At 45.5% G+C, this 24,878-nt stretch overlaps 1 protein-coding gene across 5 annotated transcripts in view; it reads right to left on the reverse strand.

The window, feature by feature from the left end:
- The window catches only part of LPO (lactoperoxidase), a 30,296-nt gene that overhangs the window by 4,408 nt on the left and 1,010 nt on the right, over window positions 1-24,878 (reverse strand). Inside the window, exons 2-9 of one of the 5 annotated variants that reach the window (XM_077970959.1) lie at window positions 21,415-21,492; window positions 20,393-20,480; window positions 16,494-16,654; window positions 14,973-15,090; window positions 14,454-14,583; window positions 13,539-13,745; window positions 11,657-11,981; window positions 9,172-9,332 (exon numbers count right to left, since the gene is read on the reverse strand). In XM_077970959.1, the coding sequence (XP_077827085.1) occupies window positions 9,172-9,332; window positions 11,657-11,981; window positions 13,539-13,745; window positions 14,454-14,583; window positions 14,973-15,090; window positions 16,494-16,654; window positions 20,393-20,480; window positions 21,415-21,490 (1,266 nt within the window). In that variant the 5' untranslated portion in view covers window positions 21,491-21,492. Of the gene's footprint in view, window positions 1-9,171; window positions 9,333-11,656; window positions 11,982-13,538; window positions 13,746-14,453; window positions 14,584-14,972; window positions 15,179-16,493; window positions 16,655-20,392; window positions 20,481-21,414; window positions 21,599-24,878 lie in introns of those variants that run through there. The other 4 variants (XM_028836299.2, XM_077970958.1, XM_077970961.1 and 1 more) reach the window with 4 other exon arrangements.

Genomic DNA, 24,878 nt, shown 5'->3' on the forward strand with positions numbered 1-24,878 from the left:
GTTACCCACTTTTACATAGTTACAATCCTACAGAATGCATACCTGTGCATTCTGCTTTTTCACTTCACGTTTTCCACGTTTCTGTCTAGCTTTCACAGTGAAGCCCTGTGTCTCTTTGCTCTTAACCCAGTGCCATAAGGAGCTCAGGTGCAGTAGTTCCTGTTCCCCTAGAAGGTTGCTCAGCAACAGCAGGCAGTCAGGGAAGTACTTTCCTGCCTTGCAGACAGCACCAGCAGGGATTGAGTGGGAAGCCCCCAAACACCAAAAGAGTGAAGTAGACAAGAATAGCATTGCAAGGCTTAGGAAACTAAGGTTTGGTGGACCTAAAGCCCACAAAAGCAGTCCAGAACCTACATGCTAAATCTAAACAGGGTAACTATGTGCTAAAATAGAAGTGCTTTTTTCTTTCTTTCTTTTTTTTTTTTTTGACAGGGTCTCACTTTGTCACCCAGGCTGGAATGCAGTGGTGCCATCTTGGCTCACTGTAGCCTTGACCTCCCATGTTTAAGTGATCTTGCCTCAGCACCCCCAACTAGCTGAGACTACAGCTGCATGCCACCAAGCCCTGCTAATTTTTGTATTTTTAGTAGAGACGGGATTTCACCATGTTAGCCAAGCTGGTCTTGAACTCCCGACCTCAGGTGATCCACCCGCCTGGGCCTCCCAAAGTGCTGGAATGACAGGTGTGAGCCACTGTGCCTGGCCTAAAATAGAAAATTTAAATAGGATCAAGGGTCTCCTAATATAGTAACCAAAATGTCTAAGATACAAATGAAAATCACTCATAATACCAAGAACCAGAAATGCCACGTTTTGAGTAAAAAGGACAATCAACTGATGCCAAGGCTGACATGAATCACATGCTATAATTATCTAATAAAAAATTTAAAGGCAGCCATTATAAAAATGCTTCAATAATTAATTACAGATTATCCTGAAACAAATACAATATCACAGCAAAGAAATAGAAATTATAAAAAAGAAACAAATCAAAATTACAGAACTGAAAATACACTAACTGAAATTTTTAAAAAGCTTGAATAGACTCAGTAACAGAGTGGGAATGACAGAGGATAGAATTGGAGACAGATCAACAGAATTTACTCAATCTGAACAACAGAAAGAAAATAGACTTTAAAAATTGCTCAAACAAACCAGAGCCTCCGGGTTCTGTGAGACCGTAACAAAAGATCTGGCATTCTTATCAATGGAGTCCCAGAAATAGAGGAGAAAGGGGGTGAAACTGAAAAAGCATTTGAATAAATAATGCCTGAAAATTTCTCAAAATTGGTGAGAGGCACACATTTACAGATTCAAGAAGATGAATGAATCCCAAACAGGATAAACATAGTGAAATTCACTCCAAGGCATATAATTAAATTTCTGAAAACTAAACATAAAGTATTAAAATAGTCAAAGAGAAATGACACAGTACCTATAAAGAAACACCAATTCAAATAATGGTAAATGGCTGGGCGCAGTGACTCACGCCTGCAATCCCAGCACTTTGGGAGGCCGAGTTGGGTGGATCACCTGAGGTCAGGAGTTTGAGACCAGCCTTGCCAACATGGCAAAATCCTGTCTCTACTAAAAATACAAAAAGAATTATCCAGGTGTGGTGGTGTGCATCTGTAATCCCAGCTATGCGGGAGGCTGACGCAAGAGAATCGCTTGAGCCCGGGAGGCGGAGGTTGCAGTGAGCTGAGATGTCACCACCGCACTCCAGCCTGGGTGACAGAGTGAGACTCCGTCTCAAAGAAACAAAAACAAAACAAAACAAAACAAAAAAACAAATATCAGTGAAGTTCTCATCTGAAACCATGGAAGCCAGAGGAAGTGGTGCCACATTTTTCATGTGCTGAAAGGCAAAATCTGTCAACCCTGAATCCAATAGCTGGTGAAATGATTCTTCAGGAATAAAGAGGAAATAAAGACGTTCTCACACAAAGGAAGACTCAGAGAATTTGCTGCACACAGACCTATCCTTAAACAATGGCTAAAGAAAACTCTCTAAACACGAAGAACGGTAACAGAAGAAGGAAAGGACCCTCAGAAAGGAAAGAAGAACAATGTAATGGGTAAAAATAGAAGTAAACATAAACTCTTTTCCACCTCATGATTTTTTTTTCATTATATTTTATGGTTGACGCACCATCTGATGTGGTATAAAATGTACGTAGAAGAAATGCTTCAGACAATTATATTTCAAAAGTGGGGAAGGTGAAGGGACCAAATGGAAGTAGGTTTTCTACATGTCACTTGAAATGATAAAGCACGACACCAATAGGTTGATACGTCGTAAATCCATATCTCTATCTCTATCTTTATTTCTATATCTGTCTACCTATCTATCCTGAGAACAACCACTAAGAAAATTATACAAAGCAATATGTGATCAACTGGACCTTTAAAAAATGTTCAATTAACCCACAGGAAGGCAAGAAAAGCAATATTAGAGGAACAAGAAACAGAAGGAACAAACAGAAAACAAATAATAAAATGAGAGATATGGGAAATTTAATACCTAACATGTTAATAATTACTTTAAAGATAATTTAAAAGTAATGATTACTAAAGGTCAGAGATTGGGAGAGTATATTTCTTTTCCTTTTTTTTTTAAGTGACCCAACAATATGCTGTCTAAAAGAAACTCACTTCAAACATAATGACATAGGTAGGTTGAAATTGACGGAATAAGAAAGATCATGGAGACATCCATTTTTAAAAGCAGGGGTGACTATATTAATATCAGATAAAATTGACTTCAGAGGACAAAAGTGGAAATTACATAATGAGAAAAGGATCTATCCATCAAGAAGATGAAGCAATCCTAAATGATACGGATCAAACAACAGAGCTTTAAAGCTTTAAAATACATGAAGCAAAACCTGACAGGACTGGAAGAAGAAATAGGCAAATTCTCATTTATAGCGAGGGATTTCAACACCTGACTCTTAGTAAATGGGAGAATTACTAGACAGAAAATTAGCTGGAGTACAGAACTGAATAGCACCATCAACCAACAGATCCAATCGACATTTACAGAACATTGCATTCAACAACAGCAAGATACACATTATTTTTAAGAACTCATAGAATAGTCATCAAGATAGTCCACAGCAGGGTTTTATAAAACAAATCTTAACAAATTTAAAATAATTGAAATCATACAGAGTATAGTTTCTGATCATGATGGAATCAAACTAGAAATCAATAACAGGAAGGCAACAAGAAAATCTACAAACACTTGGAAATTAAATAACACACTTCTAAATTATACATAGGTTAAAGATGAAGTCTGAAAGGAAATTTAAAAAATACATACAAATGAAAATGAAAACGCAATATATCAAAATTTGTGGGAGGCAGTCAACTCAGTGCTAAGAGGGAACGTTATAGCACTAAATACATTAGAAAATAGAAAAGATTGCAAATCAGTCATCTAAGTTTCTACTTCAAGAAACTCAAAAAAGAAGAGCAAAATAAATCCAAAGCAAGCAGAATAGTCTAAAGGATAAAAATCATATGATCCTATCAATTGATGCAGAAAAACCATCTGATAAAGTTCAACATCTATTCATGATAAAAACTCTCAGTACACTAGGAATGGAGCAGAACTTCCTCAATCTCATAAAGGGCAACTACAAAACATTTATAACTAATATTATACTTAATGGTGAAAGATTGAATACTTTCTTGATTGGGAAGACAAGGATGCCTGCTTTCTTACTATGTGCATTTAATATATTATTGGAAGTTTGAGCCACTAGGAAGTTCTAGGAATTGACACGTAATAAGGCAAGAAAAAGGAAGAAAAATCATATAGATTAGAAAATAAGAAATACAACTGTCTTTATTGGCATATTACATGATTACCTGTGTAGAAAATGCAAGCAATCTCTAGCAGAATGCCTAGAACTAATTGAGTTTAGCAAGGTCACAGGATACAAAATCAACACATAAAAAAAATAAATTATATTTTCATACACTGATAAAATAAGTAGAAACTGCAATAAAGCTGTAATACCATTTATAATTCCTCCAAAGAAAATGAAATACTGGACTGGGTGCGGTGGCTCACGCCTGTAATCTCAGCACTTGGGGAGGCTGAGGTGGGCGGATCATGAGGTCGAGATTGAGACCATCCTGGCCTCAGAGATGGTGAAACCCCATCTCTACTAAAAATACAGAAATTAGCTGGGCTTGGTGACAGGCGGCTGTAATCCCAGCTACTCAGGAGACTGAAGCAGGAGAATCACTTGACCCTGGGAGGTTGCAGTGAGCCGAGATCGCGTCACTGCACTCCAGCCTGGTGACAGAGCGAGATTCTGTCTCAAAACAAAACAAAACGAAAATGAAATGCTGAGGTATAAATCTAACAAAACATGTACAGAATCTGTGTGATAAAACTACAAAATATTGATTAAAGAAATAAAAAAATCTAAAGATTGGGGAGACATACTGAGTTTATGGATTGGAAAACTCAACATTGTAAAGATGTCAACTCTCCCTAAATTTATATATAGTTTTAATGCAATTCCTATCAAAATTTCAGTAAGGTTTTTTGGTAGACATACACAAACTTACTTAATAATATGTATGGAAAGGGAAAGATCCTAGAATATCCAAAACAATTTTGAAAAAGAAGAATAAAGTGTTTTAAGGCTGACTGGATAGCTACAGTAATTGAGCACTGTGGTATTGGTAGAGGAACAGACATACGTGCAAACCAGTGGAAGAGAATAGACAACCCAGAAATAGATCCATGTAAATATGCCCAAATAATTTTTGCCAAAGAAACAAAAGCAATTCAATGGAGAAACAATAGCCTTTCAATAAGTGGTGCTGGAGCAATCTGACATCCATAGGCCAGAAAAAATAAAAAAAGCATCTTGACCTAAACCTCACACTTTATGCAAAAAATTTACCCAAAATGGATCATAGACTTAAATGTAAAGCATAAAACTATAAAACTTCTAGAAGGAAAAAGCAGGAGAAAGTCTTTGGGACCTAGGACTAGGAGAAAAGTCCTGAGACTTGACACCGCATGCACAATCCAGGAAAGGAAAATTTGGTTAAAAGGACTTCATTAAAATTAAAAGGTTTTGCTCTACAAAAGACCTTCTTAAGAGGATAAAACAAAAAGCCCACCAAATTATAGACTGGGAGAAAATCTCTGCAAATCACATATCTGACAAAGGACTTGTGTCTAGAATACATAAAGAACTCTCAAAACTCAACATTACAATTCAAATAGTCCAGTTTGAAAATAGCCAAAATATATGAACAAGTATTTTATTGAAGAGGATACAGAAGTGGCAAATGAGCACAGGAAAAGATGTTCAACATTACTAGCCATTAGAGAAATGCAAATTAAAACAATGAGCTATTACTACACACCTATCAGAAAGGATAAAACAAAAAATGGTGATGACACCACCAGGACGCTAAGAAATTGGATCATGCATACATTGCTGATAGGAATGTAAAATGGTACAGCCACTCTAAAAAATGGTTTGGCAGTTCCTTTTAAAATTAAAAGTAGAAGACTCAGAGTAGCCAAAGCTATGCTAAGCAAAAAGGACAAAACTGGAGGAATCACATTACCTGACTTCAAGTTATACTACAGAGCTATAGTAACCAAAACAGCATGGTACTGGCATAGAAACAGACACAGAGACCAATGTAACAGAATAGAGAACCCAGAAACAAATCCACACACCTATGGTGAACTCACTTTCAACAAAGATGCCAAGAACATATACTGGGGAAAAGACAGCCTTTTCAATAAATGGTCCTGGGAAAACTGGATATTCACATGTGGGAGAATAAAACTAGATCCCTATCTTTTACCCATATATAAAAATCAAATCAAAATGGATTAAAGACAAATCTAAGACCTCAAACTGTGAAACTACTACAAGAAAACATTGGGGAAAGTCTCCAGGACATTGGTCTAGGCAAAAATTTCTTGAGCACTATTCCACAAGCATAGGCCACCAAAGCAAAAATGGACAAATGGGATCACACCAAGTTAAAAAGCTGCCGCACAACAAAGGATACAATCAACAAAGTGAAGAGACAATGGAATGGGAGAAAATATTGATATTTGCAAACTACCCTTCTGACAAGGGATTAATAACCAGAATATATAAGAAGCTCAAACAACTCTATAGGAAAAAAAATCTAATAATCCAATCAAAAGATAGGAAAAGATTTGAATAGACATTTCTCAAAAGAAAACATACAAATGGCAAACAGGCATATGAAAAGATGCTCAACATCACTGATCATCAGAGAAATGCAAATCAAAACTACAATGAGATATTATGTCACCCCAGTTAAAATAACTTATATAAAGAAGACAGGCAATAACAAATGCTGGCAAGAATGTGGAGAACAGGGAATCCTTGTACACTGTTGGCAGGAATGTAAATTAGTACAACCACTATGGAGAACAGTTTGGAGATTCCTCAGAAAACTAAAAATTGAGCTGCCATATGATCCAGCAATCTCACTACTGGGTGTATACCCAAAAGAAATAAAATCAGCATATCAAAGCGATATCCGCACTCTTATGTTTGTTACAGCACTATTTACAATAGCTAAGATTTGAAAGCAACTCGTGTCCATCAACAGATGAATGGATAAAGAAAATATGATACATATACACAATAGTGTACTATTCAGCCATAAAAAAGAATGAAATCTAGTCAATTGCAACAACATGGATGGAAGTGGAAATCATTATGTTATGTGAAATATGCCAGGCACAGAAAGACAAACATGGCATGTTCTCACTTATTTGTGGGATTTAAATATCAAAACAATTAAACTCATGGACATAGAAAGTAGAAGATGGTTACTAGAGGCCGGCAAGGGTAGTGAGGGGCTGTGGGGGGTGGAGGTGGAGATGATTAGTGGGTACCAAAAAATACAATGATGGCTGGGCGCTGTGGCTCATGCCTGTAATCCCAGCACTTTGGGAGGCCGAGGTGGGTGGATCACTTGAGGTCAGGAGTTCAAGACCAGCCTGGCCAACATGGTGAAACCCCATCTCTACTAAAAATACAAAAATCAGCAGGACATTGTGGCAGGCGCCTGTAACCCCAGCTACTCAGGAGGCTAAGGAAGCCTGGGCGACAGAGCAAGACTGTCTCAAAAAAAAAAAAAATTAAAAATAAATAAATAAATAAAAGAGTAAGACCTACTAGTTGATAGCACAACAGTGTGACTATAGTTAAGAATAACTTAATTGTACATTTTAAAATAAGAGTGTAACTGGATTGTTTGCAACTCAATGTATAAATGCCTGGAAGGATGGATAACTCTTTTTTTTTTTTTGAAATGGAGTCTCACTCTGTTGCCCAGGCTGGAGTGCAGTGGTGCGATCCTGGCTCACTGCAACCTCCACCTCCTGGGTTCAAGCGATTCTTCTGCCTCAGCTTCCTGAGTAGCTGGGACTACAGGCACGTGCCACCACGCCCAGCTAATTTTTGTATTTTAGTAGAGATGAGGTTTCACCATGTTGGCCAGGATGGTCTCGATCTCTTGACCTCATGATCTGCCCACCTCGGCCTCCCAAAGTGCTGGGATTACAGGCATGAGCCACCGCACCCGGCGGGATACCCCATTCTTCATGAAGTGCTTATTTCACATTGTATGCCCTTATCAAACCATGCAATGTACCCCATACATATAGACGCTTACTATGTACCCACAAAATTAAAAACATTAAACAATTTTTAAAAAACCCTAAAAATGGACTTAGCATGTGACCTAACAATTGCACTCTTAGGCATGTATCTCAAAGAAATAAACATTTATTTTCATGTAGAAACTTATGTTTGAATGTTTATAGTAGCTTTTTTCATAACAATCTCAAACTGCAAACTATCCAAATGCCCTTCAAAAGTTGAATGGTTAAACAAACTGTAGTTCATTCATACCATGGAATACTACTCAGCAACAAAAAGGAATGAACTACTGATATACACAACAGCATGGATGAACCTCAAAGATACTGTGCTTAATGAAAAAAGCCCATCTCAGATGGACACATGTCGCATAATTCCATATATATAACATCTGTGAAATAACATAATTATAGAGATGAAGAACAGATCAGTGGTTGCCAGGGGTTACGGATAAAGGGGTGAGGATGGATGTGGCTATGAAGAGATAGCATGAGGGAGTTTTGGGGGGACAGTACAGTTAAGAGTCTTTATTGTGGTGGTTACTTGAAGCTACATATGTGATAAAACTGCATAGAGCTGTGCAGACACACACACACAGAGATGATTACATTTATAACTGGTGAGATCTGAGTAAGCTCTATGGTTTATATGAATGTTAACTTCCTGGTTTTGCCACTGTATCTTGGTTATGTAAGACATTAGCACTGGAGGAGACCGGGTGAGGGGTGCATGGGACCTCCTTGTATATTTTTTAAGATTCCTGTATAATTCTTAGAATCTAATCATCTGCAGGGAGGGAGGCCCAAAAGCCCTGCCACCGGGGCCCACCTGGCTCCCACTCCTGGCTCTGCCCTCTGCTCGCTGTTGCGCCTCCAGCTACCTTTTCTCTTCCCAAACCTCTGTTTCCCCCGGCCTCTCTGCTGCTTCTCTCCTATTGTCTCATCCTTTGAAACCCCCCTCCTGTTGCAATATGTTAGAATCTATAATTATTTCAAAATAAAATGTTTAAAAAATATATGCATGGTTAACATCAACACATCAACTTTGTCTCTTCTAGTTAGTTGATCAGCCAATCAACAATATCTGTTGAGTATGCCCATGAGATGGGCTTAGATGTAGACAATTAAAAAGGAAGACAATCAAATCAAAATAACCCAAATCACTGCGGTGTAGCAGTCCCGGGAGTGAAGGAGCCTACAGTCCAGTGATGGCACCGGGCAGGCACACTGAAGGGACCAACGCACAATTGACTTTCCAACACTCCCAATCCAGAGATTCATTTTGAGACAGAGAAGCTGAAGAAATGAAAGGAGGGGGATTTCAAAGGATGAGACAACAGGAGAGAAGCAGCAGAGAGGCCGGGGAAACGGTGTGGGAACAGAAGAGGGAGCCGGAGGCGCAGCAGTAAGCAGAGGGCAGAGTCAGGAGTGGGAGCCAGGTGGGTCGGGATGACAGTGCTCCTGGGCCTCCCTACCTGCACGAAGGCTCCCAGGATTTTCCGGGCTTCCTGGTAGAGCTTCTCTCCATCCCACTGAGGGTTGAGTCTCTTTAGTTCCCTGGCCAGCCGGTTATGCTCGCGGAGAAAGAGGGTGTGGGACGTGGCCAGCAGAATATGCTCTGAAGCTCGAGAATCTCCTGAAAGCCCAGAAGACAGGAAGGCAGATTCTCCCTAACAGCCCCAGGACCCAGTAACCTGCACAAAGAAATGATGGTGCCCCACAGGACCCCCCCATCAACAAGCTCTCCTTCCTGTCAGGTGGAGAGGGATGGGGAGGGGGTGCTGAATCATAGGTTTGACTCTCAGTTCTATATACACACTTTTTAGCTGTGTGACCTTGGACAAGTTACTTAACACTTCTGAGCCTCAGTCTTCTTACCTATGAACATGAGAATGAGGACTGTGACAAAGGCTAGTGGTGACACACTACACAGTAACATTTTGCTAATTATAACCCAATTGCCTTCTAGGAAGGGGGGCTTCGAATGAATGAGGAGCTTTTTACTTCACAGAGCAACTTTGAAGGTTTTAGGAATGCAGGTTTGAGGTGAGGAGCTTGGGTAGGGCTGAGTTCCTCTGGGTAATAAAGGGAGAATAATCTGGAGATGGGGGTCTATAGTGGGAGGGAGAGAGGAGTAAGGATGGAGGAGCAGTTAAATGGCCAAAGACCAGGTGTCTCATAAGGGAATAAGGAACTTCTCCCTGTGCCCGCTAATCTTTAGGGGAGTCTATCTATTATCTATCTATCTATCTATCTATCTATCTATCTATCTATCTATTATCTATCTATCTATCTACCTATCTGTCATTATCTATCTATCTATCTATCTATCTATCTATCTATCTATCTATCTATCTATCTATCTGTCTATCTATCTATCTAGACAGTCTTGCTCTGTTGTCCAGGCTGGAGTGCAATGGCATCATCTTGGCTAACTGCAGCCTCAACCTCCTGGGCTCAAGTGATCCTCCTGCTTCAGCCTCCAGAATAGCTGGGACTACAGGCATGTGCCACGATGTGTTGCTAGTTTTTAAATTTATTGTAGAGACAGGGGTCTTGCTATATTGCCCAGGCTGGTCTTGAACTTGTAGTCTCAAGCAATCCTCCCACCTAAGCCTCCCAAAGTGTTGGGATTACAGGTGTGAGCCACTGCACCAGGCCAGGAAAGTCTATTTAAAATTGCAAATTCTTGGTGTCAGTGCATATTTTTATGAAGAACAAAAAAGAACTCAGTTTTGTGTCTGGATTGGTGTGGAGTATATGTGAACGCAAAATCCAAAACATCTATAAAGGTATCTTGGCCTATGAGCTGGCCTTCTGCAATGTCAGGGTGGCCAGGGGGTTTGTCCTAAGAGAGAGGATGTTTGAGGGTGAGATGGCCTCTAGAAGCCGGAAACAGAGAGGACCAGGAGGGCACCTGGAATGAACAGAATTGGCAGGGCTTTGGTCATGCACAGGCTGTATGAGTGGGGGTTTTGTGCCCAGGTTATAAAAAGCTTTAAAAATATACATTCCTCTTCATCTAGAACTTCCTCTTCTGGGAAATTATCTTAATAAATGTATCAAAAATGAGAACAAAGATTTATCAGTGAAGATATTCCTTACCTAAACAGCAGCAACAAAACACAGAAAAACTGGAAATAACCCCCAAGTAGGGTTGAGAAAATGAATGATGGTAATATGTGTCATGCAATGCTAGGCAGCCATTAAAAACCATGTCATAGAAGAACAGTTAATGGCATGAAGTAGATTAAGTGAAGACGTCAGGTTTTGGAGCATTATTTATAGTAGGACCCAATTATGTAAAACAATGTAGAACTGTATCTGTGATAGGAAAAACACTGGAAAATAAGCATTAAAATGTTAATGATGATTATTGGTGGGTAGTGGGATTGTGTGAATTTTTTTGTTTTCTTTTTTTTTTTTTTTTTTTTTTTTGAGACGGAGTCTCACTCTGTCGCCCAGGCTGGAGTGCAGTGGGGCGATCTCGGTTCACTGCAAGCTCCGCCTCCTGGGCTCAAGTGATTCTTCTACGTCAGCCTTCCAAGTAGCTGGGACTACAGGCACCCGCCACCACGCCCGGCTAATTTTTTGTATTTTTAGAAGAGATGGGGTTTCACCGTGTTAACCAGCATGGTCTCGATCTCCTGACCTCATGATCTGCCCACCTCGGCCTCCCAAAGTGCTGGAATTACAGGCATGAGCCACCAGGCCTGGTACTTTCTATTTATTTTCTTTGTTACTTTTCTGGACTTCCTGATGTTGTTTTACAGTGAATACATGTTCTTGAATTCTTTATTCATCTGGGCCTTTCTGCTAGTCCTGGACCGGGACCTGGCTAGGGACAGCGATGGCTCAGTGTGCATTTTTCAGAAAGATGACAAGAAGGGGGCAGTGGTAAAGCTTCCCTGGATAATCCCCTTGTCCTTGGGCCCTTCTGTTCCCAGGCTAGAGACTCACCTGCCAGGAAGCAGGGCACACGGGCTGTGGTGTTGATGAACTCACAGGGGCTTGGCTTCTTGCTGTCATAGGGTAGGTAGGGTAGCCCATGGTCTGAGACCTCCTGGTTGACAGCCATGAGGCCCAGGGGGCTGCTGAGGTTGCGGAGGCGGCTGGCCAGGCTTGGCTCGGAGCTGTACACAAAGCTGGCATCCAGGAAGGAAGTCAGAGCATTGATCTGCTCTCGGGCCAGGGACTTGTAGGGTGGAGTGGGGCAGACAAATCCAGCTCGGAAGAAAGGCATGCATTTCCCTTGAGTCCTCGCCTTGGGGTCATTGGGTGGGAACTGCAGAGAGATTGGGCAGAAGTGACTGGGCACGGGTGGAACAGCTGGGCCCTGGCAACCTCTCCCCAGGGCAAGTCTGGATGCAAAGATGCTGATGGTGCCTTCCTGGGACCCTGGTACTGGACACTGACCCCAGACACTTCTTGCTGACATTACTCACCCTGGGCTCATAATATCCTGAAGTTCATTACATCCTGTTGTGTGAAAGAGCTGAGGGTAATCATTCAGTCCTCACAGTGAGGACTCCAAATTTTTGGTGGGGAGGGAGTCCTGAGCTCCCTGGACAGGAAAGCAGGACATGAGGTGGGAACAGATTTGTTAATAATTACTACTAACAACAGCTGCCATGTATTTATTTTGGGCTTACTGTGTGCCAGGAATTATGCATACTTTAACTCACCTCAGTCCTCGAAAAAACCCTGTAAGGTGGACAATTCAGTTCCATTTTATAGATGAGAAAACTGGGGCTCAGAAAAGTTAAGTAAGTTACCTAAGAACTTACACACTGGAAGGGAAAGATGTAGGATTCAGATCATTGGCTTCATTCCACAGTTTATGCTCTTTATACCACAGCACATAGCCTCGATTTATTCTGTGAGTGAATAAATGACTCTCCAACTGTAACACCCACGAATAATAGGAAAAGATGCATTGCTGCAAGCTCCTCTCCCTTCCAGATAGAAATTCCTACAAATCCCTGCTGCTCACTCGTATTCATCCAGGTTTCAGGTCCTTCTGAGTGGAGTTGAAGTCATCCTCTACAATGATGTACGGCAGCATAAACTTTAACATGCATAAAATGAATCTCTGGGGATCTTGGTAAAAATGTAGAATCTATTTCCTAACATCTTGGGTGAGACTTGAGATTTTGCATCTCTTTTTTTTTTTCTTTTTCTTTTTTATGTTTTGATATGGAGTCTCTCTCTGTCACCCAGGCTGGAGTGCAGTGGCGGGATCTCGGCTCACTGCAACCTCTGCCTCCCAGTTTCAAGCAGTTCTCCTGCCTCAACCTCATGAGTAGCTGGGATTACAGGCATGTACCACCACGCCAGGCTAATTTTTGTATTTTTAGTAGAGACGGGGTTTCACCATGTTGGCCAGGCTGGTCTCAAACTCTTGACCTCAGGTGATCTGTCCACCTCAGCCTCCCAAAGTGCTGGGATTACAGGCGTAGGCCACCTCTCCCAACTGAGATTTTACATTTCTGATAAGCTCCCAGGTGTTACCAATGCTGCTAGGTCGGGGATGTAGACAACCTTCGCCAGTGTTCCCATTCTGCTATCAGTAGTTTACTTGTCCAATTCCCACGCTGGCCCTTTGTTCTTGAGAGCCGGAGCAGTGTCCTGTTCCCTTTGGAATCCTCAGCATTTAGTGCATTGCCTGGTATGGGGTGGTCAATGTCTGTTTACTGAATAAATGAATGAGTGAGGCTTGGGAAACTACCAAATCAGTACCCACGATCTATCCAGAGATCCTAGCTGATGAGCTGGGAATGTCTGCTACATCAGGGTGTGCAAGGGGCTAGCTAGTCAGAGATGCCCAGCTGCAGGGCCTTACCATGATGGGGAAGCAGTTGTCTCCCTGGATACAGTACTCATCACACTGGGCTTTGGAGTACTCACTACTCCCCAGCTCGGTGTCAGGGGCAAAATCCAGGTCGTGATCTACAATCTGACCCCACTGCATGAAGAACAGGGACCTGTTTTGGTCCAGAACACCCTCCTCGTTCAGATAGCCAACAATCTTGTTAGATACCTCCCGGGCCTACAGATGGAGACAGAAGGGGAGGGCAGATTAGAGGAAAAAGTGCTTTGAGGATTCAGATGCAACTACACCTCATTAACTACCTACCATGTTACAAATACACTTAATCCCTACAAGGAGTTTGTGAGGTGAGTGGCATTAGCCTCTTCTGTAGAGGGGGAGATTGAATCCTGGACAGGTAAAGTCAGTTCTCCAAGGTCCTGCTGCTACAAACAGACAGGGATGGGATTGAACCCAGATCCGTATGACTTGATGACTTGCCAGGCCAGTGCCCTTTCCACTAAGAGAGGGAAAACAAAGACAGGCTGCCTCTGAAATACGAGCTACGGAGGTGCCGGGTGTCCGGGAATAGAGAGGGGCTCTGGGTAGGGGCTGTCAGCTCCCACAAGGCCAACAAATAGGACCTCCAGGCAAACAACAGCTGATGCACTCCAGGAGCGAGGGTTGGGGTAAGCGCGAGCGGGATGGAGCAGGGAGGCCATCTGCCCGGGAGACCCCAGGGTATCTGGCCTGCGGCGACCGGGACGTGACCACCACGTGGCTGAGCTCCGGGCTCCGAGCTCTGCTGCCCTCTAGCGGCAGATGGGGGTCTGTGCAGATCTCCATCGCGCACCCCTGCTGCCCGCACCGATTTCTCCTCCTCCTTTCCCTGCGAGCATCCCGTCCCCTCTGACTCCCATCCTTCACCCCCGCCCGGCCTGCCCTCACCAGCGGGAGAGGGAAGCCGTTGCGCGTCTTCCCCGGCGTCCAGCCGAAGGGCAGGGAGAGCCCGTCCTCGTACTCCGCGGGCAGCCAGCGCGCCAGAGCCCTGTTGGCGGCGCCCAGCGCAGGCTTCCTCCTGAAACCAGCACAATCCTCGCTGAGCTTCTGCAGGCCGGCTCCGGGGCTTCATAAGCCCAGGACCTCATGGGGGAAGGAGCCTCTGCTCGAGGCGGAGGGGACGCAGAGAAGGGAGACTCTCAAATGTGCGGTCTCTGAACTGCGCCCACCCCCTGAAGGCGCGGGGCTCCCCCGCCCCCGGGAAAGGTGCCGCTTCCAGAGACACACAGTGGGCTAGCGGGAGAAGGCTGGAGGTGCGCGATCTTGAGAAGGTGGGGAAGGTGGGAACGCCAGCCCAGGTGGGCAAGGCAGTGGCAGATCTGCCTGGAGTGCCCAAGGAGCAAAAGTCTTGGAGGGGCGGGGCGGGGTGGCTGGAACTGTCGGTCCCCACACCCCAAGCCCTGCCACCTGTTGTTGCAGTCTCCGGTAATGGTGCGGTAAGGGCTGCACGGGTCGCATCTCACCACGGGAGCAGGGGCACCACAGCCCACCTCCAGAGACAGCGAAGTCAAGTCCAGGCTGGGGTCTGAAACAGAAGGGACTCCAAAGGGACTGAGTTCTTTTTCCATTCACAGGCACCCGTGGGAGGCAGAAAATGGAGACCAGAGGTGAACCTGCATGTTTTGGAATGCATTCCGTTGTAAGTAAGCGTTTCTCAATTAATCTGACAGCACATTAAGGTAATAAATTTTATTCCCATTTTACAGGGAAGAAAATGAGACTACAGTGTTCAAGAGACTTGCCCAAGGCCACACAGAGTAACTGGTAATGTTCCCAGAATTGCTAGTAATTCCTGATATACCAGGTCCAGATTCATTTGAATTGACAGATCTTTCTTTTAGAATGGAAATACCCCTGGGAGGTTAAGCATATGTTAGCATGAGTTAGTGTGATAAGACCACTTTCTTCTAAAGCTTCATTTACATCTAAAGTACCAAGCGAGCAGGGACATAGCGAGGACAGATGTTGGGAAGGGATAGGTAATTTTTCAGTGAGGGGCAGGGGTTGTGGGAGGAGTGACAGAGTAGAGGGGCTTTAGGCATCAGAGGGTTCAGTGGGGGCACAGAGTGGAGAACACATACCCTCATGTGCATACCTCATCCACCCTGGCGTCTGCAAGAACAGGGAGGTGAGGGAATCTGGCTCATGGGGGCTTCTTTGGGGGCCATCTCTGAAAGGTGGCAGGATTTCAACTCTCAGAACCTTTTGGATTTCAGAGGTCAAAGTGCTTCCTACTTCTTACCCTGTCCCAGTTTCCTTTTTTTGGAGCTTTGGAATTTGCCCAACTCCTAGGCTAGGTTTTCCCCCTCACTTGATGTTTTCCCAGGGAGAACCTGCAGCCTCTTCCTCATGTCAGGACCAAACCTCTTCCTCATGACCCTCTGTGGGCTGTGGCATTTGGTTGGGGGTGAGAATGGAGGGGATGGAGGAGGCCATGACCAAGCCATCAGTTAAGTTCATTTACTGATAGCGCCATCTTACCCAGAACAAGATGGAAATCTTAGCTCCTGTGACATTATCCCAGTAAATTCCCCTGACACAAGTGGCTTAAATATCCCTTCTACTAGAGGAAGTGGTGACACTGTGGTTTAGGACAAGGAACCCATGTTTATTGACTTTAGCACTTCCTTTGGGCAGAGGCCTTACAGATAGTGTTATACAAAGAGCACCAATGTCCCCTCACTTGGAGTTGGCAATGTGAGCTTGCTAGGTCTCAGTTCCTTCCTCTGCAAAAAGAGCATTGCCCTGGCTGTCCTCTCAGCCCCTCCTTGCTCTGCCAGTCTCGTCTACTGGTCTAAGAAGGGAGAGACGGGAGTGTTTCTCTGAGTAGATAGCTCTCAACAGGAAGTGCAGCTTTGGGTGGCCTCTGCTCTCTCCTGTGGGGAGATGACCCCTTCCTGCCACAGAGGGCTGGTGAGTTTTCTGTACCTGTGACATTGGTCAAGGACGCCTTCTGCCCCAGTCTCTTTAAAGACTCCTCCCACACCTGTCCGTTGCGGATGGCTGTACGCGTCCGGCCTTTGGCATGCTTGAGGTACTCTGAGAGCTGTCGGCTGGTGGGAGTCTCAGAGCTCATGGCGGTCTTCAGCCTACAGTAGAGGGAGATGGGGATCATGGACTGGACCCTGTAGGAAGGGGGCTGGGGGCCGCTGGAGGGGTGGGAGGGGATGTGTGTACAACATGGCCTCATAACCCAGGCTGCTGCACTGTCCACTACAGTAGCCACTAACCACATGTGGCTATTTAAATTGAAACTTATTAAAATGAAAATTAAAAATTCAGTTCCTCAGCAGCACTAGACACACCTCAAGTGCTCAATAGCCAGGTGTGGTTAGTGATGACTCTGTTGGACAGTGCAGATAGAGGACATTTCATCATCTTAGAAAGTTATCTTGGACCCTGCTAGCCTAAAGTGGGCTTAGAGCTGATCGGACACAGGGGTGGATCTGGGTTCCACCAGGATTGGCTTAATTATATGACCTCTGAGTGACTTCCCCTCATTTATGAACTGGGAATCACAGTTTTCTCCCATCAGAGACTTATGTATGGACTTTGGGATAGACTGACTGGGATTGGCTCCTGACTGCCACTTTCCAGTTGTGTGCCTTTGAGGCAAATTACTTACACTCTTTGTACTCAGTTTCCTTATTGGTATAATGAAAATAATGATAGTAACCTTAGGTTGAACCATGCTGTTTCATCATTTTTGACCTTGAAAATAGCTGTTTTCTACAGTTTGATTCAGTACTTCCTAGGATTTTGGGGAGGAATGAATGTAGAGCCCCCAGAGCTGTATCTGCACAGAGCACACACTCGCACGTGCGAGCATCACTGTTACCATCAGCCGGGTCCCACAAGGGGTTCCTGCAAGGTATTAGAGTCCCTGCCTCACACCATGAACAAAGGCAGGCAGGCCTCTGGGCCCCCATGGGCTTAGCCTGTAAGATCCCATCCAAGGTTCCAGATGTTCCTTCCTTTCCCGCCCCGCCCCGGGCTCTGCATGCTTCCCCTGCCTGGACACAGATTCACCAGGGACTCACCTCCTGCTCTGCCCTGGGGTTGGGCTCTGTTGGGGGCAGGCAGGTCTTGGAAGGACCTCTTTGCCATCTCCACAGTCTCTACCCCAGTCCTAGCCGTCATCCTCTCCCATCTAGACAGCTCTTACTTCCACTCCTGTCCTCTTCCCATTCGTTCTCCACAGGGCTGCTGGAGTGATGTTTTTAGCATAAAAATCAGACCGTGTCACTGCTGATTCAAGTGTTCTAATGGCTTGCCCTGGGGCAACACACCTCTGCTCTCACCTTATGCGTGATCTTCCTTGCCTCCTGCCTCCACTGGCCTTCCTTTTCCTGAGCACCCCACGGGCTTTCCTGCCTCAGACCCTATGCTGTTGCAGTGCCTGGAACGCCACCCCCATGCCCTCTGCCTGGGTGGCTCCTTACCATTCTCCAACAGGCTTCCCTGATCCCTGTGCCTAGAGTGGTATCCCTTGCCCTGTTTATTTCCTTCATTTTCCTTATAAATTGTGAGTCACTGCACTGTGTGTATACTTGGGTAACAGAATGTTTAAATGTGACTCGTTCTGTCTCTGTGAGGCCCCTGAGTCCAAGGACTAACAAGCGGGGAAGGGCTCCTCCACATTTCAAAGCAAGGCACTGGTTTGCCTGTGCAGGACTTGCAAAGGAGGTGTATGAACCCCGGTTTTGTGGCTTTTATGTTGTCCCCCATCATGCGGCTATAAAGGGAATGAATTTGAGGAGGGAGAGAGAATTTTCCTTTGGAGACATTTGCAGAAATACTGGTCACTTCCCTCCCACCACCATGAGGCTCCTCCTTTGCCAGTTTAATTCTAGAGAGAAAGGTCTTAGGAGGAGAGCTTGACTGTGTGTCCTGGAGTACTGGCTGGGGTTTGACACCTGCCTGAAAAGCAGTGTCCTGACAGCACAGAGAGAGGGGCAGGGCAGCCCCGTGCAGAATCCGGAATCTGCACGGCCCCAACAGCAGGGCGAAGCTGCTAGTATTCTGGAGGCTGCTTAAAAGGGACCTGCCCCAAGACAGGGTGGGGAGGGGTGAAGGAGTGGGCCCAATTCTCCCAGGCAGAGAGGGTTAGAGCTGGGAGTCACTGGCCAGAGAATTTTCCAGATCACAGAGTTGGCAGCAGAATCTCTCTCTGAAACCAGGGAAGTACCCAAGGGGAGACAGAGAGAGAGCTTCCGGCCCCTTGAGGACTGAGCTGTTCAGGGGATGTAGACTCACCACCCCTTTTTCCTCCTTCCCTCAGCTTAACCAAGGAGCAGAAACCCAGGCTGGGAAGGAGGAGCCCCAGAAAGAGGGAGAAGGAGACTGCACTCTCTTCTCCCGCCAGAGGCCTCAAGCAGTTCTGAGCTGAAGGAAGAGAACAGGTCTGGGCTTTATCTTCTTATGCTGACATTTTAATTCCTGAGATAATCCTGGTCTGGGGACTAGAAGTGTCCAGAGCATGTTTTATCATCTAAGTCACCAAAAAAGTTATCTGAAGGCTTGAGAGTTCATTCAAGGGCCAAGGAGGAGTGAGTGGTGGCCCAGGTCCAGTGCAAAGGGACAGCGAGAGGAAAGAATAAGGTTACATTTTTTTCTCAATGTCTGCCTTTTCCCTGGAGTATGCGTTTCCTGAGGGAAGGCGCCCACGTTGCCCCTGCACAGGATTGGAGGGTGGTTGACTCTATGGGTGCTCTGTGGGCCCTGGGCTCTTCCCCTTGCTGCCACGGGTGCATCTGCTGCAAGCTCACTCCAGTAACCTTGTTGGGCGCCTGCTTCTGAGCCACTGGAGGGGCCTGGTTGGGGGTGCCAGGGAATTCCACAGGTGTGCCGCAACACCTCTCAGCCACCTGCAAGCCTGCAGCCATGTCTGACTGACGTGGGCAGATGAGGGCTCTGCTCCCTTGCTCCAAGATGGGACAGGCTCTGAGGAGCAACTTCTGCTCCAGGTTTCCCTGTAGGGTCAGGCTGAGGCTAGACCTGAAGTCACTTTATTTGTCCAACCTCCCCCTTTGCTTCTCCTGCTTCTTCACCCCGTCACAGCTTCCCTGTGAGCACTTGTGTAATATGTCACCTGCATCTGAATGCAGGGCTCGGATTTGGCTTCTGGTGGACCTGGCCTCAATTAGTCAATATCAGTTGGATGAATGAAGAACTTTTACTGAGAGGCTTTCTGGGACTCTGGAATGCATGACCCAAGGAAATATTGGGCCACGTGGAAGAAAGTCCTTCTAGGCCAGGTGCGGTGGTTCACGCCTGTAATGCCAGCACTTTGGGAAGTCGAGGCGGGCAGATCATGAGGTCAGGAGATCGAGACCATCCTGGCTAACACAGTGAAACCCCATCTCTACTAAAAATACAAAAAAATTAGCCAGGCGAGGTGGCGGGCACCTGTAGTCCCAGCTACTCGGGAGGCTGAGGCAGGAGAATGGTGTGAACCTGGGAGGTGGAGCTTGCAGTGAGCCGAGATCTCACCACTGCACTCTAGCCTGGGCGACAGAGCAAGACTCTGTCTCAAAAAAAAAAAAAAAAAAAAAAAAAAAAAGGTCCTTCTAGGGTTAGATTAGATGTCTTCTTCCAGGTGATGCACAGGCTGGGGACTTTAGGAATGTGGGCTATTGCTCCTACTTGTCATGTACTTGGAAGGCTGGGAGGATGGAAAGGCAAGTTTTATCATTGTTCGCCTCACTGGCTCATCGGGGCTGGCCTAGATGTGCTTGTCATGAACAGGAAGCCTGTGAAGGGAAGTGTGTGTGTGTGTGTGTGTGTGTGTGTGTGTGTGTGTGTGTGTGTATGTGTGTCTCACGTACCTGGTTCGGGAGTCCAGGAAGGCCTTGTTGACTTGGACCTTGGCCTGACTCACAGCATCAGAGATGGCAGAGGTTCTGGTGGTCTGTGCTTGGGGTTGGAGTGGGGAGCAGGAAGTAGGTTGTCAGACACCACTCCTTTGCAATGTCTTCTACTTTTGTCTCCCTCTTTCTCAGCCATCACCCCCACCCCGCAAATCTGGGCAGGCAGGAGATCAAGATTAGGAAAGTTTCATAAGAGTCCTTAAGGGGAAAAAGCACAGAATGGGAAGAATACTCTTGGATCTTCAATAAGATGTCAAAACTGCTCTTCGGGATCTCACTAGAATGCCCAGAGATGGGATGAAGAGGGAGTGTGGCCACTCAGGGTGGCGTGGGTTACTGGGCTGTAGGGACTTTTCTGGTTCCTGGTGAGATGGTCTCGTGGACTATCACAAGTTCATTAAGGAGGACCCACTGATCACCAGGACCCTGACGTAGAGAAGGGGATGGCATGATAGCAATGGGATTCCCTGTTCGCTCTTGTATTGGTGTCTGGAGCATGGAGGACAGGATCTGTTTTCTCAACAAGGAGAGCGTAGTGGGTTAAATAATGGCCCTCCCAAAATTCACATATGAATGGAACTTCAGAATGTGACCTTATTTGGAAGTAGGGTCTTTGTAGATGTTATGAATTAAAATGAGGTCATACTGCCTTAGCATGGGCCCTAAATCCAATGAATGATGGTTTTTTGAGAAGAGGAGAGGACACACAAAGAAAAAGGCCATGCAAAGACTGAGGCGGAGATTGGAGTGTTGCAGCTACAAGCCAGGGAACACCAAGGATACCAGGACCACCAGAAGCTAGAAGAAGAAAGGAAGCATTCTTCCCTAGAGCCTTCAGAGGGAGCACAGGCCTGCCAAGACCTTGATTTTGGACTTCTATCTCCTGGACTGTGAAAGAATACATTTCCGTTGTTTTAGGCCACCCAGTTGGTGTGCTTTGTGACAGTAGCCCCAGAAAACCCATAAAGGGAGACACTCACCTCTTGTGGCAGATGCTGCAGCCTGAAGCAAGATGAAAGAAGCCAGGAGGGCTGGGAGATGGAGAAGGATCCTCATCGCTGAAACGAGATGCAGGATCACTCTGTGAGCCTCTCTACAGCCCAAGTGGGAGGGTTTGAATCACAGAAAGCAGAGAAAGCCCAAGGAACGCCAGACACCCTAACACTGGAACAGAGGAGGAGAAGCCACATTAACGAATGAAACATCTACTTTATGCACAGGCCTGTGCTAGGTGCTGGGAGCGATGGAAAGAGGAGAAGCCGTGGTGGAAGGGAAAGAACTCAGGCTTCGGGATCGAAGGCCCTGATTTATCATTCTGCATTTGTTCCAAATAGCTCTGTGACCTTAGGCAGGTTACTTAACATCTCTGGGGTCCTGGCTTGCTATGGGAGGAGGTGAGACCAAGTGATCCAGAATGTCCAATTCTGTCCTGACAGCCTGTGGTCCTGAGACGCTGTGCCTGTCTTGTCACAGGTGTGAGAAATGCTGTTACCAAGCCTGGAGCCTGCCTTTGAGTTCTCCTCCTTCCTTCCCTCCAGGATGCACGGCTCCCTGCGAGCCAGTTTCCTCTGGCCCAGCCCCAGGGGAGAGTGCCTGAGAGGTAGACACTCAGCCCCTCCCTTCGGAAACCTGGCAGGGGCTTCCCCATCCCTCAAAGTGCCAACTTGATGGCAATACTGAAAGAAAGTTATGACAAAGCTCAGAGCTCCCCTGAGCCCACAGCTGTGCCCCAGCCTGCCTGGGAAGATTCCAGCTCATGGATTAACCCCTTCGCCATGAGCTTTAACTCTGAACGAAAGTCTTTAGACTAAATTTTGTGCAGCTTTGTTTTCTGATGAGGGTCTTCATTGGGCTTAGTGGAACAGACCCCGTATGTCTTCTGAGGAGATTCTGGCTCCAGCCCGGGGAGGCAGCCACAGTGTACAGATGGAATGATTGTGTGTTTAGAGCATGGTCCTGAGAGGCTCCTCAGTTTTCACAAGAGCGCATGGGCTCTCCCTGCAGCACGGCATTCACTGGTGGAATCCAGAAGCACACCAGGGAGAGCAGCCTCAGGTTGCCCCCCAGCCATGTCTCCCTGAGGCTCAGCTCCCAGAGAGAAATTCTGGAGCTCTGCCTGACAGATTTCCCCACCTGTCTTGCACACCCTCTCCAAATCATCTCCACTTGGAATAGGCCAGACCAGGAGAACTCTGTATCTGGATCAGGTCATTTCAGCCTCTTTCACCCCTGTCCGCCTCCAATTTTTCCCTCGAATAATTTGTATCTTGTTGGATATACTTTTTGTAAGCTAACTCTAGAGAAAAGGCAAGGCATGAATAAATACCTCTCTGGCCAAGATTCTCTCTGTTACTTCCCCCTTCCCCAAGATGAGTTCTCAAACAGCTTGACCTCTCAGTGGGCTCTTGTCCTTAGAGTCGCATGGCCCCAAGGAGGAAGAGATTCTGTGACCTCCTATCCCTCTGTCACCATATTTTGCAACTTCAGGGGACCCATTGCAGGGTTCATTGAGTTAGCAGAAATCTGCCCTTCAGACAAACAGAGATGATGGTTTTGGAGGAAAAGGTATCATTGACTTTAAAAAACAATTGTGGTAAAAAAAAAAAAACATGGTCAAGTGTGGTGGTTCATGCCTGTAATCCCAGCACTTTGGGAGGCCAAGGTACCAGATCACTTGAGATCGGGGTTGGAGACCAGCCTGGCCAACATGGTAAAACCCTGTCTCTACTAAAAATACAAAAATTAGCCAGGCGTGGTGGCATACACTGGCAATTCCAGCTACTGGGGAGACTGAGGCAGGAGAATTGCTTGAACCTGGGAGGTGGAGGTTGCAGTGAGCCAAGATTGCACCACTGCACCCCAGCCTGGGTGACAGAGTGAGACTCCGTCTCCAAAAAAAAAAAAAAAGAAAAGAAAAGAAAAAACCAAAACCCAAAAAAACTACATAGCATAAAATTTAGCATCCTAGTCACTTAAACTATGTAGTACTATAATGTCAGGTATATTCACATGTTGTACAATGGATCTCTAGAACATTTTCATCCTGTAAAAACTGAAACCCTATACCCATTGAACACCAACTCCCTATTTCCCCTTCCCCCCAGCTCCTGGCAACCACCACATCATTGATTTTTTTAAGAGGGCTGTGAGCACAAGCATTCATTATGTTGTTCTTTGAATGACTAATGCATTTCATAATAAATGACAAACACAAGGTAAAAGATTAGTCCATTTTTTAAAGAGGCATCATCTGAGACAGCCTGAGGAAGACAAGATCATAGAAGAAGACATGAAAGTTGAGAAAATTAAACAGGAAATAATACTTAAGTACTCATTTCTCCTCTCCTCTTCTTTGGGACCCCCTTCATGCTCTCCTCACTGGAAAGTGGAGGAGTGGGGACTTCAAGGCCACAGATAAATTATTTTCCCATGTCTTTGGCAATGTTCTTGGTGGGTGTGAAGGAAGGGTGTGAATAAAAATCAGAGCCAGGTAAATACAAGGTCATGTCACTGAAAAGGGGGTGTGCAAAAAGATTCTAAAGGGACACTATCTGCAGCCAGAACCACGCAGGGCAAGAGGGCATGGGGCTTTAGAGTGTAAACGGCCAACAAGAGGCTTCTGTGATGTGTGGATATTTATCTGCATTCTTATCAACATGGTGAGTGCAGAAACCATTTCCCTAACCCTTTGGTTTGCAGCAAAGCCTGGAGCCTTCCCTGGGACATGAAGCACTATCTGGAGACAGAGCCACAGCCTTTGCCCCTCAAATGCCAGGCTGATCCACAATCCCATGCCTCCGCTCATGCTCTTTCCCATACAATACCCTCTCTGCCAAATAAACTCCTATTCATCCTTCAAAACCCAGACCAAATGCCACCTTCTCTGTGAAGTTTACCAGTTTTCTCCAGGAAAAGTTAGATTGTTCTTTTTTCTGTCCTCCCACAGTATTTCATCCATATCTCATATTACTGTCTTCACATCTGTTTCCCCTATCAGACCATGAACTCCTGAAGGGTTCCATCTTATGTATTTGTTTTCCAGGACCTAAGTATGTCAATATATAATAGGTGTTGGGTGCATGCTGAATGAATGAAACTCCTAGAGCAGAGAAGTTCGGCATCTGGAGGTTGCAGAGGGAGAGGGCAGAGATGGTCTCTCAGCAAGCCTCTCACACTGTAATGTGCCTACTAATCACCTAGAGTAGAGTAAATGCAGATTCTGACTCAGAAAGTCATAGAAGGGGCCTGAAAATCTGCACTTCCCGTAAGCTCCAGGTGATGATGATGTTGCTGGTCTGCAGACCACACTCTGAGTACCAAGGCCTTCCAGACTTTGGTTCTCAACGTTGCTGAGCAGTCACCAAAGAGATGGGGGAAGGCCCGAGAAGGGATGAAGTCAGTGAGATTCTCTTCCATGACTGGAAAGAGCCCTGTGGAGGGTGGT

This window comes from Macaca mulatta, chromosome 16 (assembly GCF_049350105.2).
Source record: "Macaca mulatta isolate MMU2019108-1 chromosome 16, T2T-MMU8v2.0, whole genome shotgun sequence".
In the NCBI taxonomy this organism is placed as follows: Eukaryota; Metazoa; Chordata; class Mammalia; order Primates; family Cercopithecidae; genus Macaca; species Macaca mulatta.